General features: G+C 40.0%; 1 protein-coding gene across 10 annotated transcripts in view; it reads right to left on the bottom strand.

The window, feature by feature from the left end:
- Nucleotides 1-13,794, bottom strand: part of BMPR1B (bone morphogenetic protein receptor, type IB) — a 219,215-nt gene that overhangs the window by 24,392 nt on the left and 181,029 nt on the right. For all 10 annotated transcript variants that reach the window (XM_005880659.2, XM_005880656.2, XM_005880654.2 and 7 more), the window contains 4 exons: nucleotides 8,538-8,634; nucleotides 7,347-7,485; nucleotides 3,228-3,420; nucleotides 1,716-2,013 (listed from right to left, as the gene is read on the bottom strand). In XM_005880659.2, coding sequence (XP_005880721.1) covers nucleotides 1,716-2,013; nucleotides 3,228-3,420; nucleotides 7,347-7,485; nucleotides 8,538-8,634 — 727 coding nt within the window. The remainder of the gene's footprint in view (nucleotides 1-1,715; nucleotides 2,014-3,227; nucleotides 3,421-7,346; nucleotides 7,486-8,537; nucleotides 8,635-13,794) is intronic.

Genomic DNA, 13,794 nt, shown 5'->3' on the forward strand with positions numbered 1-13,794 from the left:
CTGGACTAGAAAGGCACTTCACAAAAACAGGATAAAGAAAGGCTTAGGCACCACGGGCAGTGAGAGGATGTTCAGAAAGCCGTGTGGTGACCAAGACCAAGGCTGTCCCTCAATAAAGGAGATTCAGTGCAGAATGGAGAAGCCAAATTACCAGATATGAAGAATTACTGGATTGTGAAAGCAGATTATTCTTGGGAACTCTCAAGAAATTTAACAGGGAGGCAAAGAGAGAGGCTGTTAATTTGAGAAGCAAGATGGAAATTTTTTTTTTTGTAAAAAAGACTTGAAAAAGCTTGTAGATAACAAAAAAAGAATTCAAAAGAGAGGGGGGATTTAATACTCTTTATTGGCAGGAGGTTCACATTTCTAACCTAACTCTACAGTTCCATTCATTTCCTACTGCGCTGTTTTAAAGATCAAGAACTTCAATTTGCCTTCCTCTAATAGTGAAGACCTTCCTATGCTGGGGCCTATTATTCAACCCCTGCTCAGTCTTCACTTCTGGGTGAAAATATGAATTTATTAGTTCTTTCTCGTGAGTTTCATTTTCCAAACTTTTAATCATCTCCATGGTTTTTCCTTTGTGCCCTTTCCTACATCTTACAGAGTCATCTTTGGAAAAAAGTCCACAAGAGGATCTAACAATTCAATAAGGACGAAGCCTAAATTTAGTCTTTTATTTTTTAAAATATATTTTATTGATTTTTTACAGAGAGGATGGGAGAGGGATAGAGAGTTAGAAACATCAATCAGCTGCCTCCTGCACACCCCCTACTGAGGATGTGCCCACAACCAAGGTACATGCCCTGGACCAGAATCGAACCTGGGACTCTTCAGTCTGCAGGCTGATGCTCTATCCTCTGAGCCAAATTAGTTAGGGCTAAATTTAGTCTTTATAAGGTGGGTATATGATGATCCCTCTAAGCCAGTGCTTTGCAAACTCACTTTGTGTGGCTGTTTTATTTTCAAAGCAGAGGGACCATTTCTTGTAACTAAGTCATCTGCAAGATAAAAGGGGCTGCTCTGCATAGAGAGGGTAAACAAAATAGAGCTTCAGCCATTGAGCATTCCTCCTCCCCAGGCTGTAGAAGCCACTGGTATCACTCCATGCAGCTCCCGCAACTCCACACCCTCCTAACCACTCCCCAATCAGGATCTGAAAACCCCTGTTTTATAGCACTTGCTGATTTATGTGGTCAGGTGTTACAGTCATTGGTTAAGCGATAGTATAATAGTGCTGAATACGGGCTGTGTTCTGTTTATTAGTTTATTCGTTTCTTCCTCACAAAACACCTGTGCAAGTTATCTTTCTTTTATCAGATAAAAAAACAAACATTGCCTTTATCACTACATAATCTGTAGATCTTCCCTGAAACCTTTTCCTACTTAAAATGTTACCAAGACTTCTGGCCACATAATCGGAGACATTAGCTACCTCTTTTCTGAACAGCTTCATGACAGCTACGAACCCAATGATGTTCGAACACTGTTTTGAAGCCAGGACACTGATGAGCATAGAAATGGGTAGCATGGACCCAAACGCTTTGTGCTGCAAAGAAAGTATTTCTTCTTTTTCCCTCCCAAGTAAAGTCAAAATCAATAAAAATCCCTCCTCTACTAAATGTCCTGGAAGCACTGACCTACACAAGGTATAATCTATAGAAAGGGACAGAAAAGAATCATAAGAAGTGCATTTGTTCACCTCGCTTACTCACCTAATAAATTTAACAGCCAGGCCCAGGTCAGCTATACAGCAAGTGCCATTTTTCTTCACCAGGATGTTCTTACTTTTCAGATCTCGATGGGCGATTGCTGGCTTGCCTTGGGTACTAAAGATCTCGGTGTGTAAATGACATAAGCCACTGACGGAAGAATAGGCTAATTTCAGCATCGATTTAACATCCAAGGTGGTGGACTTCAAGTAATCATAGAGGGAACCGTTTTCATGATAGTCTGTGATTAGGTACAACTGGGTCCAGGACCCTGTTCCTTTGATATCGGCAGCAATGAACCCTAAAAGAAAAGAAGACAAAAAGACTTGGAGCTAAGTGTTTTCTGGATATCATCAGGAATAATTCATATTCTCAACTACCATGCTTTGTCATAGGTGTCTTTTGTTTAGCATTTCATTCAGTTTTTTGACTATGCCCCTCACAGTATGAACTTACTAATATCAATCAAAACAAGAGGGGTAGAGAACAATTAAGAGTTTGTATCTGAAAACATGACCTCTTTTTAATCAGCTGCGGATTTTTAAATGCTTTCCAATTAACAGTAGACAGCTCCTGGTATTATAGTCATACACAAGGCACTGCTTATAAAACAGGAACCCCAGTCAAAGCACACACTTCAGATCAACTTACACCCTTTGCAGTTGAATAATCCAAGTAGGTCAGCGGTCGGCAAACCGAGGCTCGAAAGCCACATGCGGCTCTTTGGCCCCTTGAGATCCAACTAGCCCAGTGGTCGGCAAACCACGGCTCGCAAACCCCTTGAGTGTGGCTCTTCCACAAAATACCACATGCGGGCGCGCACATACAGTGCGATTGAAACTTCGTGGCCCATGCGCAGAAGTCAGTTTTTGGAAAGGAGATAGACGAAACCAGTATACAAGATGAGTGTGGATGGGAGAGTTGGAAGGGGTCGACCTCAGTGAATGTACCTCAATCAGATGGAGGACGTTTTTAGCAAAGGCCAGCTTAGGAGTACCCTTATTAAGTTAGTAACAATGCACCTACCTATATAGTTGAAGTTTAAAAAATTTGGCTCCAAAAGAAAAAATCGTTGTACTGTTGATATTTGGCTCTGTTGACTAATGAGTTTGCCGACCACTGAACTAGGTCATTTCTAAGTTGAGAAAATAAAAAGGAATCAATTATCCATATCAACTCTGGATATAATAAACCCTGCTGATAAAATTCTTACAACTTTCCACAACATTTAAACAAAAAATTTGCTCCTTTAAAACCCTCAGAAACCTGAAGAAATGCCCGTATTGTATTTGCATTTCCTGGAGAGGACTCCATGTCCATCCCACCGCTCATTCACAAAAGTGCCTTAGTCATGCCTCCTGTGAGGTCTCCCCTTGGAAGCTTACGATGTCCCTGGGCTCATGCCAAGAAGAAAATGTCTATATATTTCAGAATGGGTGAAGATGAGTTCATATGCAGATGTTAACAGAAAAATAGAGAAAAGCTAGAAAAACCTGAACCGCGCTGTACACTCACCCAAAATGTTTTCATGCCTCATCAACACCGTCTGATAAATCTCTGTCTCTCGGAACCAGCTGGCCTCCTCGGTGGTGAAGAACACTTTCACGGCCACCTTTTCGCCACGCCACTTTCCCATCCAAACTTCCCCGTAGCGACCCTTTCCAATCTGTTTCACCATCTGAATCTGCTTAGCGATAGTCCTTTGGACCTGTTAGATCCCAAAACACACTGTTAGTATATTCATAGCACTACAGATTTGCTTAATCTTTTTTCCCCCTCCAGAGAAGAAACAATTACTGCATCTAAAATAGACTTAGCTGGTTTATTTAAGTTTTTATTTGATTTAGCAAATGTTTCTGGTCTTTCTCTACCTAAACTTTCATTCTATACTTCATTCTCAGATATCTCTTTTAAGGCTTGATTGTATAAATAAAATGCCTGTAAGATACAATCACTATAATTGTGAGTCCAAAAGAAAAAAAAGAATTATTTTATGTAAAATGGGTACAACTGTTTTTATGATAAAGGAGTTACCACTCTTTCAGAAATATAAACACTGAAAAACATACAGCTGTACATAATGCTCTGTACTCTCTAACATGTCCCTGAATTAGCAACACACACACACACACACACACACACACACACCCTACACACAAATATACAATTTAGAATACTTTGCTTAACAAGGCTGGGTTAATAATACATACTGAAAAGATTTTTTTGTTATTGCTAATCCTCACTTGAGGATGTTTTTCCACTGAGTTTTAGAGAGAATGGAAGGGAGGAAGGAGGGAGGGGGAGAGGGAAACATCAATATGAGAGAAATGCATCAATTAATTGCCTTCCCCACAAGCCCCAACTGGATCAAATCTGCAACCCAGGTACATGCCCTTGACTGGAAATCCAACCCCAGATCCTTTGGGCCAATGCTCTAATCACTGAGTCATGCTGGCCAAGGCTAGAAAGATTTTTCACAAAAGATTCTTCACTTAAGAGGCTTAATATTCAATTAGAGAATTTACTTCACTTTCTTTACCATTATAGGGTCAGATAAATAGGTTATAAATAAAAAATAATGTTACCATTTATTGAATATATACTATGTATTCAATAAATGCATATATGAATATATATAGTGGGAAGACACAAACTTTTTTAAAAACACATTTTTATTGATTTCAGAGAGGAAGGGAGAGGGATAGAGGAACTTCAGGATTAGAGAGAATCATTGATCGGTTGCCTCCTGCAGGTGCCCTAACTGGAACTCGAACTATGACCTCCTGGTTCAGAGGTCAACACTTAATTACTGAACCATGCCGGCCAGGCATAAACTATCTTAATTGTTACAACTACCCTAAGATATTCCTTCCTTAAAAATTGATACATAAAGATATTTGACAAAAAGATATATAAGGCATGAATTTTCCCCTTATGTTGAAATATATAACAAATTAGTATCAAGGTGAGATACTCACATACTTTTGCACACTTTGCATTGTTTTAAAACAAGATCTTAAATCTGTAATATTGATATTTTTCCTTCACTAGTTTTATAGGATCCTCTTCCCAGCCTGCCCCTATCCAATGCCTTCCTTTGTTTTATTTAACTTACATTTGGTTCACTTCTCACAAACATCAAGAACACACATTCCAGCCCTAGCCAGCTTGGCTCAGTGGATAGAGCGTTGGCCTGGAGACTGAAAGGTCCCGGGTTCTATTCTGGTCAAGGGCATATACCCTGGTTGCAGGCTCAATCCCCAGTAGGGGGTGTGCAGGAGGCAGCCAATGATTATCTCTTATCATTGATGTTTCTATCTCTCTCTCCCTCTCCCTTCTTCTCTGAAATCAATAAAAATATTTTAAAAAACTACCAAAAAAAAAAAAGAACAGATTCCAGAGGCAGATCATCTGAGTCTGAATCCTGGCTTCTCCACATACTAGCTAGTGGACCTATCTAGGCCTGTTCCCCTGGTGTGTAATGCAGGGATACAGTTTGAGAACTACCTCACAGGGTTGCTATAAGGATTAAATGAGATCAAATCTATAAAGGCCAGTATCTGGCCAGGATTCAAACCCTGGCGATCTGGCTGTTCTTAATCATTTTTTGATATAAGCCAAATGCTACTTTTCTGTATCTAGATTGTAGAAATAAGATAGTATTTTCAAGGACATTAAAAGTTGGAGTTGAAAGCTTTTAAAACAAATTATTGAACAGCCCCTTTAGTCAAATGGGGAGATACAGAGTGAACAAAGGATAGTCTCCACCCCTGAAGAAGTGAGAGCCCATCTAGACATAGACATATGAACATCAATTTAACAGTATTTTAATTGCTATACTGACACTATAAGTAAAATGTTATGACAGAGGATTAATAGATTGTCTCAGTTTGGTTAAGTTGTCACAGAGATAAAATGTGAGGTAGGACAGGAGCCAGAAGTCTGAAGAGCTCCCCATAAAGTTATTGTTTCATTCCATGTCGTTTCATTAAAATCTTGGAGAGATGCTGTAGGGACTTAACTCTTGTCTATGTCAATTAGCCTAAGGTAAAATTGGTTTTGTTATGTCATTTCAGAACCCATTGACGACGTCAAATGAGGACTTACTGCGTTTGAGAAACCATTACTCAAGGCTGATGCTAGGACTCGGGAGCAGGTAGAGAAGAGGTAGAAGATGATGTATGCCATGCAGACCAGGCTAATGTAGAAGACCCATAAATGCTATTGGACATTAGAATGTTTTATCCAGGGAAGTAACATAGTAAGGTCAAAGACTTCAGAGAGATAGCTCCATAGTAATGAGAAAGATGGGTTAGAAGGAGGAAAACAAATAGTTTTCAAGTCCAAGAGCATCAATATCTGATTCATTAATACCAAAAGGGATTTAAATATTTGTACTTGTCTTTTAAAAATGTATAGTATCTTAAATATAAGAACTATATTTGATATATATTAATTCCAAAATAAAAATCAAGTAATTTGATAAGGATTTTTACATAAGAAAAATGTACATCCTCAGTAGCATCAGTTTGGTCATAATGACTACTTCACAAATGGTTTTCTGTCTGGCTTATTACCTTCAGGGGAGGTATTAGTCAACATAGAGTATCAGTTATGCAAGATGAATAAGTCCCACAGATCTTCAGTGCCTACAGTTAACAGTAGTGTACTGTATTCTAAAATTTGCTAAGAGAGTAAATCTTATATCAAGTGTTATCATAAAATAATATTAGTAAACAAAGAGGGCATGAGGAAACTTTTGGAGGTGATGGGTATGTGTATAGCATAGATTATGGTGATGTTTCAGGTATATATTCATCTCCAAACTCTTCAAGTTGTATTCATTAAATATAAACAGCTTTTTGTATATCCAAAAATAACGTTAGAAGATAAATGCTTGCCTTGAGATTTTTTTTCAATGTTACTTTTAGTACTAAATAAAAAATGGCCTAAGGAATAAACAAGATATCCAAAGCCAGACCCAGACAACAAAGATTAGAAAAAATCAATCGTAAGAGTTTATAAAGGAAAATATTTCTCATTAAAATTGTTATTTCCAACCCCAGTCCCAACAACCTTTTTCTGGCCTGGTCCATAAAGGAACAGAATGTTTTTCTCATTAAGGCAAGTGCCTTGGACTCGGTATATATTTTCTTCCAGGTTGGCAGTGTGGAGCATCAGAAAATTAAACCTCTCCTGAATGGAAAAGCCAGGACTTCACCCTGAAACATAAACCCTCCGGCTGAAACGCAGCCTTCTTCCCTTGTAAAAGTACTCAGATCCCCGCTGGTTGTAATCCTTTCGCCTTCAAAAGCCAGGCCAAAGTGCAGTCATACTATCCTGACTGAAAACAGAGGGAAGATGGCCCCATGTTTCACGTTCTCTAATCTGCTCTTTATCAGAGTGTCTGAGGGTCTGGATTGTAACCATACACTGACATTAAAAAACAATCACCTTACCCCCAATATGTCAAAATGTTATCAGGAAGCCCCGCATCTGAGATCTGATATCTAACGGATTGCACAGAACGTCCTCTTTGTCCTGCCCTATCTGTTTCAGTAAAATGAAACCCTGTATTTACTGACATTTCCTCTCAGAAAACATTCCTTTAAACTCAATATGCCCTTCTCCTACCAGCAGAGGGAGGCCTGACCCACTTCCTGAGCTCTGAGACTGCTCAATTAAGTCTTTCAGGGATTCGCCTGGAGGAATGTAAGTTTCATCCTGTTCCAACCCAATGCTGTACCGAGGTCTGGCTTCTTGTCTTTTATACCTAAAGATGCACAGAGGAACATCATTTTAGACACTGAGTTGCAATGATACGGGCAAAACACTGCAGAGAAAACATTAATCCTGGCAGGTTTTACTTTAGCACACAAAAACAATGCAAGATTACATGCTCGGTATTTATTTACCTCAGTAATGATTTCCAAAACACAAATTACAATTATTTTCCTAACTGATTCTTTAAAGTAAACTACATGTTTTTACTCAGTCTTAACCATCTACAACTCTTCTCCATTCCTTTTGATTATTTCCCAACAGGGTATAGTCTGTTAATGTTTCTGTATAGTTCCATTATATTCATGCCCTAAAGCCTTTCCCTATTTAAGGTCCCCCTAATTAATATAGATATAAATTTTTGGTTTGCAAAAGACATTATGGCTAACCTTACCTGTCATGTAAGGTAATATATAGACCAATAATACAGATAAGTAAATATAAGCTTTAAAAAATTTGTTATCAATGGATAGAAATAAATTTATTGGAATCAACTCCCATTTGCAGAATTGTATCATAAATGAGTATTAAAAAAGGCAAGAGACATGAATTTAAAGGTCCTTGATATTACACCAACTACAAAATAAGTTTGTAGGTGACTAAAAGTTTTATAACCACCACAGTTAACTTTAATATAGTAACTAAACTTATTTAATGTGATTATCTAAAACAATCTTTAAAAATCTTTCAATACCAGAGAAATTGTTAACTCAGTAAATAAGTAATTACTAGAACAATCTAAGTTCAACATGCTCATTTCTCTGCTTAGAATCAAACTCAGTAGCAACTAGTTCCTTAATTCCCTAACTGCCCTAATTTCCATAGGGGTGAAATTTATCTGGGTGATTTTGATATCTGAAGTACAAATGAGATAGTATCTATTAATAGATTCATTAGGACAAATACTCATCAATAGTTACAATATTATCAATGAAATCTAAGATCTAATTAGGTTAAATGAAGCTGGGGTGGCAGAGCCAAGGGTAGGATAGTAGGTTGACAAAGATAAACTCAAAATTCTATCTCTACAAGTTGGAAACTTACCTGAAGTAACAGAATAAAATGATAAGGACCAACAGGAAACTACAGACAGTCACAGATATAAGTAAGGCTTTGTGGTGTACAGATCCGTCAACAAAATCTGAAATTAAAAGAGAGTAAGTAGTATCATGATAAAGAGAATATTTTCACCTAAAAATTAGGAAGCAACTCTCTATACACACACACAGGATGTCCCAAAAAATGTATACACACTTTTTTCTGGTAGCTCAATTGCTGTTCCTTTCTTTTCAGATTTAACCCATTGGAATTAATAGTTATTCAAAGTGTGTATATATGTTTTGGGGGGTACACCATGTATATATATCCCAAATTAAATAATTTCAATTAGCATGAATCATCATTCATCTGGCACTTAGTTCAAGAGCATGCTGGAAGAAATGTGCTTGACATCCTATATAATAAAAGGGTAATATGCAAATCGACTGAACAGTGGAACAACCAGTTGCTATGACGTACACTGACCACCAGGGGGCAGGCACTCAATGCAGAAGCTGCCCCCTGATGGTCAGTGCACTCTCACAGGGGGAGCACCGCTCAGCCACAAGCTGGGCTAACGGCTGGCAAGCTCAGAAGCCCACTTCTGCGGCAGCACTAAGGATGTCCGGCTGCGGCTTAGGCCCATTCCCCACAGGGAGCAGGCCTAAGCCGACAGTCAGACATCCTCCAAGAGCTCCCGGACTGCAAAATGGTGCAGGCCAGGCTGAGGGAATCCCTCCCCGCCGAGTACACGAATGTCGTGCAACTGGGCCTATAGTCTATCTATCCTAATAAAAGGGTAATATGCTAATTAGACTGGACATCTTCCGGACATCCTTCTGCACAAAGCCATGGTGGCGGGGACCAAGGCAGAGGCAGTTAGGGGGGACCAGGCTGGCAGGGAGGGCAGTTAGGGGCAATCAGGCCGGCAGGCAGAGGTGGTTAGGGGAGATCAGGCAGGCAGGCGGGGAGGTTAGAGGCGATCAGGCAGGCAGGCAGGTGAGTGGTTAGGAGCCAGCAGTCCCGGATTGTGAGAGGGATGTCCGACTGCCAGTTTATGCTAATTAGACTTGACATCTTCCGGACATCCTTCTGGACAAAGCCACGGTGGCGGGGGCTGAGGCAGAGGCAGAGGCAATTCCTACAGGATCGGGCCTAAACCAGCATTTGGACATCCCCCGAGGGGTCCTGGATTGGAGAGGATGCTGGCTGGGCTGAAGGACCCCCCTCCCCCATGCACAAATTTCATGCACCAGGCCTCTAGTATATATATAAAAGCCTAAGCGACCATTATGACCAAACAACCAGAATGACTGGTCAACCAGTTGCTATGACGAAAACTGACCACCAGGGATAGATGCTCAACGCAGGAGCTGCCACCTGGTGGTCATTGCACTACCACAGCCAACCTCCCACGGCCCCTCCCACGAGCTAGCCGGCCCCCATTGGCCCCTGGTGCTAAACCATTTATAGACAATCTGCTTCTGGGTCGGGGTTTCGTATGTGGCAGAGCAGCTCCCTTGCTGCGATCTATTGAAAGTCAGCCCTCAACACAAGGGTTTGTCTCGCTCCCATCCTCTCACTTCCCTGGGGGCCACCCACCCACCGCAGTGGTGGCACAGTGGCAAGGGAAGGAGCAGGGGGGAGAGGGGAACCGTGTGGTGGCCGGGCACCTACAGCGGCCTTCAGTGTCCGTTCCTTCTGTGCCTGGTCCAGCAACTGTCGCCTCCTCTCCCGACCCTACCAGGGCCTTTGGGCCCTGGGCTGGGGCAGGGAACTGGGGGTAGGTAGGGCGGACATGGCCCCTTTCCCAGGCGGGGCAAGGGTCAGCTCCCTCCTTGGGGCCAGCAGCCAACCTCCTCCGTCCCTTCCCTCGGCCGACAGGCCTCAATCAGCCCAGCCCCAATCGGCCTGGCCCTGATCAGTCCTGACCGCCGGCCAGGCCTAAGGACCCCACCTGTGCACAAATTCGTACACCGGGCTTCTAGTAAGATATAAGTACAGAATATAAACAAATGAAATAAATGGATCAATGCCCCTAGAATATAATTAGGTAGTTCATCTTTATTTCAGATCCAGCTGATGGGTTTACAGGCTTTCCTCATGTGGTTTGTATCATGAATTTGTATTTTCAAAAATCTATATTCATTGTATATAAAACATAGTCATCTTCTGATGGACACAAAGGAATAGAATTCCTCAAATGTTCCCAAGTACAGTATATGTGCATGCACCTCACTTTAAATAAAGATGCCCTTCAAAAATACATACATGAATTTTTCATTAAAAGAATGGGTATGGTCTACTCAAAGAATTACTGTGTGATCCTTTTAAAGAGAAAATTGTTAAATACTAGAGGCCCAGTGCACGAATTCGTGCATGGGTGGGGTCTGGCCAGCCTACCCTGCCCCTGATCGGGGTCTTGGGGGCTGGGCCAGCCGGGGGGGGGGGGGGAGGGGCGATTGGGGCCTGGATCAGGCTGGTTGGCTGCCGCAGTGTGTGTCATAGCCACTGGTCGTTCTGGTCATTTGCCGTTCTGGTCGCTGGGTTTTTATATATATAGATTATTCATGTTGTTTTATCTCAGGTTCCTAACAAATTAGATTTATGTACAGTGTGATTTCTCAAACATCACAGAAATAAGAATAACTTGGACAACTTTAGACAAATGCACATTAACTGACTTCAATGCCAGAGATTTTAATTCAAAGTATTTTTTTTATATTTTACTATAATTTTAAGTGATTTATATGCAGGTAATCTCGGGTACATATTTTGAGAAAATTGGCCTACAATCAGGTACACTTACATAGTAATAATATTAGCACCATTCTATTAAGGGCATCATATATCCTTGAGAGCATGGTTACTGTTATTGAATTTTAAATGATAGTTTTGTAATTTATGACTTTGGTTACTACAGAGAAGAAATTTTCCAACAGTGCTGTATACCTTTAACTGTATGGCTACCTAAACACTTAGGCTGGCGAACGTATACCACCCAATGCAACTTATTTTTCTCAATGAAAAGTATATGTTCCATGAAAAAAAAAAATTACCACAAACTAAACAAAAATAAATTAAATTGCCATCACCTCACTGCTTAGGAAAATTACCACCAACATTTTATTTTATGCCTTTGCAGTATCATTTCAATGAACAAAAAAAGTTCATGAACAAAATATTTCACAAAAAGTTATTATATGCACCCATGTATATAGGAGCATTGTTCATAATAGCTAAAACTTAGTTGGTCCGACGGTTGTGGGTTATTGTTAAGCTGATTAACATTGTTAAGCTGATTAACATAATAGCTAAAACATGGAAGAAATCAGAGTGTCCCCTGACAGATGAATATATAAGAAAAAATGTGCTTTATAAATACCTGGAACATTATTTAGCCTTAAAAAGGAAGGAAATTGTGACATATGCTACAAGATGGACGAATCTTGAGGACATTATGCTAAGTGAAATAACCCTGTCAGAAAGATAAATAATGCATGATTCCACTATATGAGGTGCACAGGGTAGTCAAATTTATAAAGAGGAAAAGTAGAATGGTGGGCTGCGGAATGGTGGAATTGGGAGAGATAAGGTTTAATGGATGTAGAATTTCAGTTTTACAAAATGAAAAGAACTATGGAGATGGGTGGTGGTGACGGTTGTACAACATTATGAAGGTACTGAACACACAGCTGTGCACTTAAAGTGGTTAAGATGATTAAGTTTTATGTTATGTATTTTGTCACAATTATTAGTTTACCAAAATTATTAGTTCAAAAGATATATATTTTGTCCTTTTATACACATTGTCAAAATTTCCTAAAGAAAAGACTGCCACAGTTTCTATTTCCCCATCAATAGGAACATATTTTAATCACTTTGAAATAAAGTCTTACAGAAAACCTGTAAGGATAAAGAATTCCAATATGCCCTTCACAGAGAATTCCAATCTAAAAAATGTTTACCATATTTACTTTATAATTCTCTTGTTCCCTTAGTGTGTGTGTGTTGTGCCTATCTCTATATGCACAGTTGTGTGCTGCATAATGACATTTCAATCAATGACTTCATACATGACAGATTATATAATCTTATCATAGTATAATGAAACTTAAATTCCTATCATCTAGTGTCACTGTAGGTGTCCTAACAGTGTGGTGTAACAAATTACAGTAGCGTAACACGCTATACAGGTTTGTAGCCTAGGAACAACAGACTATACCATGGAGCCTAGGTGTGCAGGAGGCTATACCATGTAGGTGTGTATAAGTGCACTCTATGATGTTCCCACAATGATGAAATCACCTAATGACTCATTTCTCAGAATGTATCCCCATCATTAAGTGATGCATCGCTGGATATACTTGCATTCATGTTTATTTATTTATTTGCATGTGTTTATAACTGGAGAGTCATTTGAAGTTACAGACATAACATACCTACCCATAAACACTTCTGAGTGCCCTTCCTGGGAACAAGGACATTGTCTCACCAACTGGTAATCTAATTACCAAAATCAGGAAATGAACATGAACATATAAGTTGAAAATCAAGCTTACTCTGAAATATTTCAGAGTTTAGATTATTTATAATAAATTAAAATCCACATATCTTTCTATTAATTTCTTTCCCTAATATTATAATGGTTAACATTATGATATACTCATTAGTCTAAAATATATGTTTAACAATTAGTTATGAGCTATATTACTGGCCAAACATACTGGAAATAGTCTGCATCTGAAAAGACTAAATGAGACACCATTAAAATAAGCAGTTTATGCTCAGCCGGTGTGGCTCAGTGGTTGAGCGTCAACCTATGAACCAGGAAGTCACAGTTAAAATTCCCAGTCAAGGCATATGGCCTGGGTTGCGGGCTTGATCCCCAGCATGGGGCACGCAGGAGGCAGTCAATCAATGATTCTCTCTCATTGCTGATGTTTCTCTCTCTCTCCTCCTCCTCTCCCTTTCTCTCTGAAATCAATAAAAATATACATATCTATACTAATAATAGAGAAATATGCAAATTGTTTGAGATGCCGTCACAGTAACAGTAACAACTGAACAGCAGGCTGGCAGGCTGTGTGGGGTGACCAGGCTGGCAGGGGGGTTAGTGAGGGATGACCAAACGGCTGAACAGCAGGCTGCATGGGGTGACCAGGCCAGCAGGAGGGCGTTGAGAGCAACCAGGCCAGCAGCGGGGGGCAGTTAGGGGTGATCAGTCCAGCAGGCAGAGGTGGTTAGGAGTGATCAGGCTGGC

Source organism: Myotis brandtii, unplaced genomic scaffold (assembly GCF_000412655.1).
Source record: "Myotis brandtii unplaced genomic scaffold, ASM41265v1 scaffold645, whole genome shotgun sequence".
In the NCBI taxonomy this organism is placed as follows: domain Eukaryota; kingdom Metazoa; phylum Chordata; class Mammalia; order Chiroptera; family Vespertilionidae; genus Myotis; species Myotis brandtii.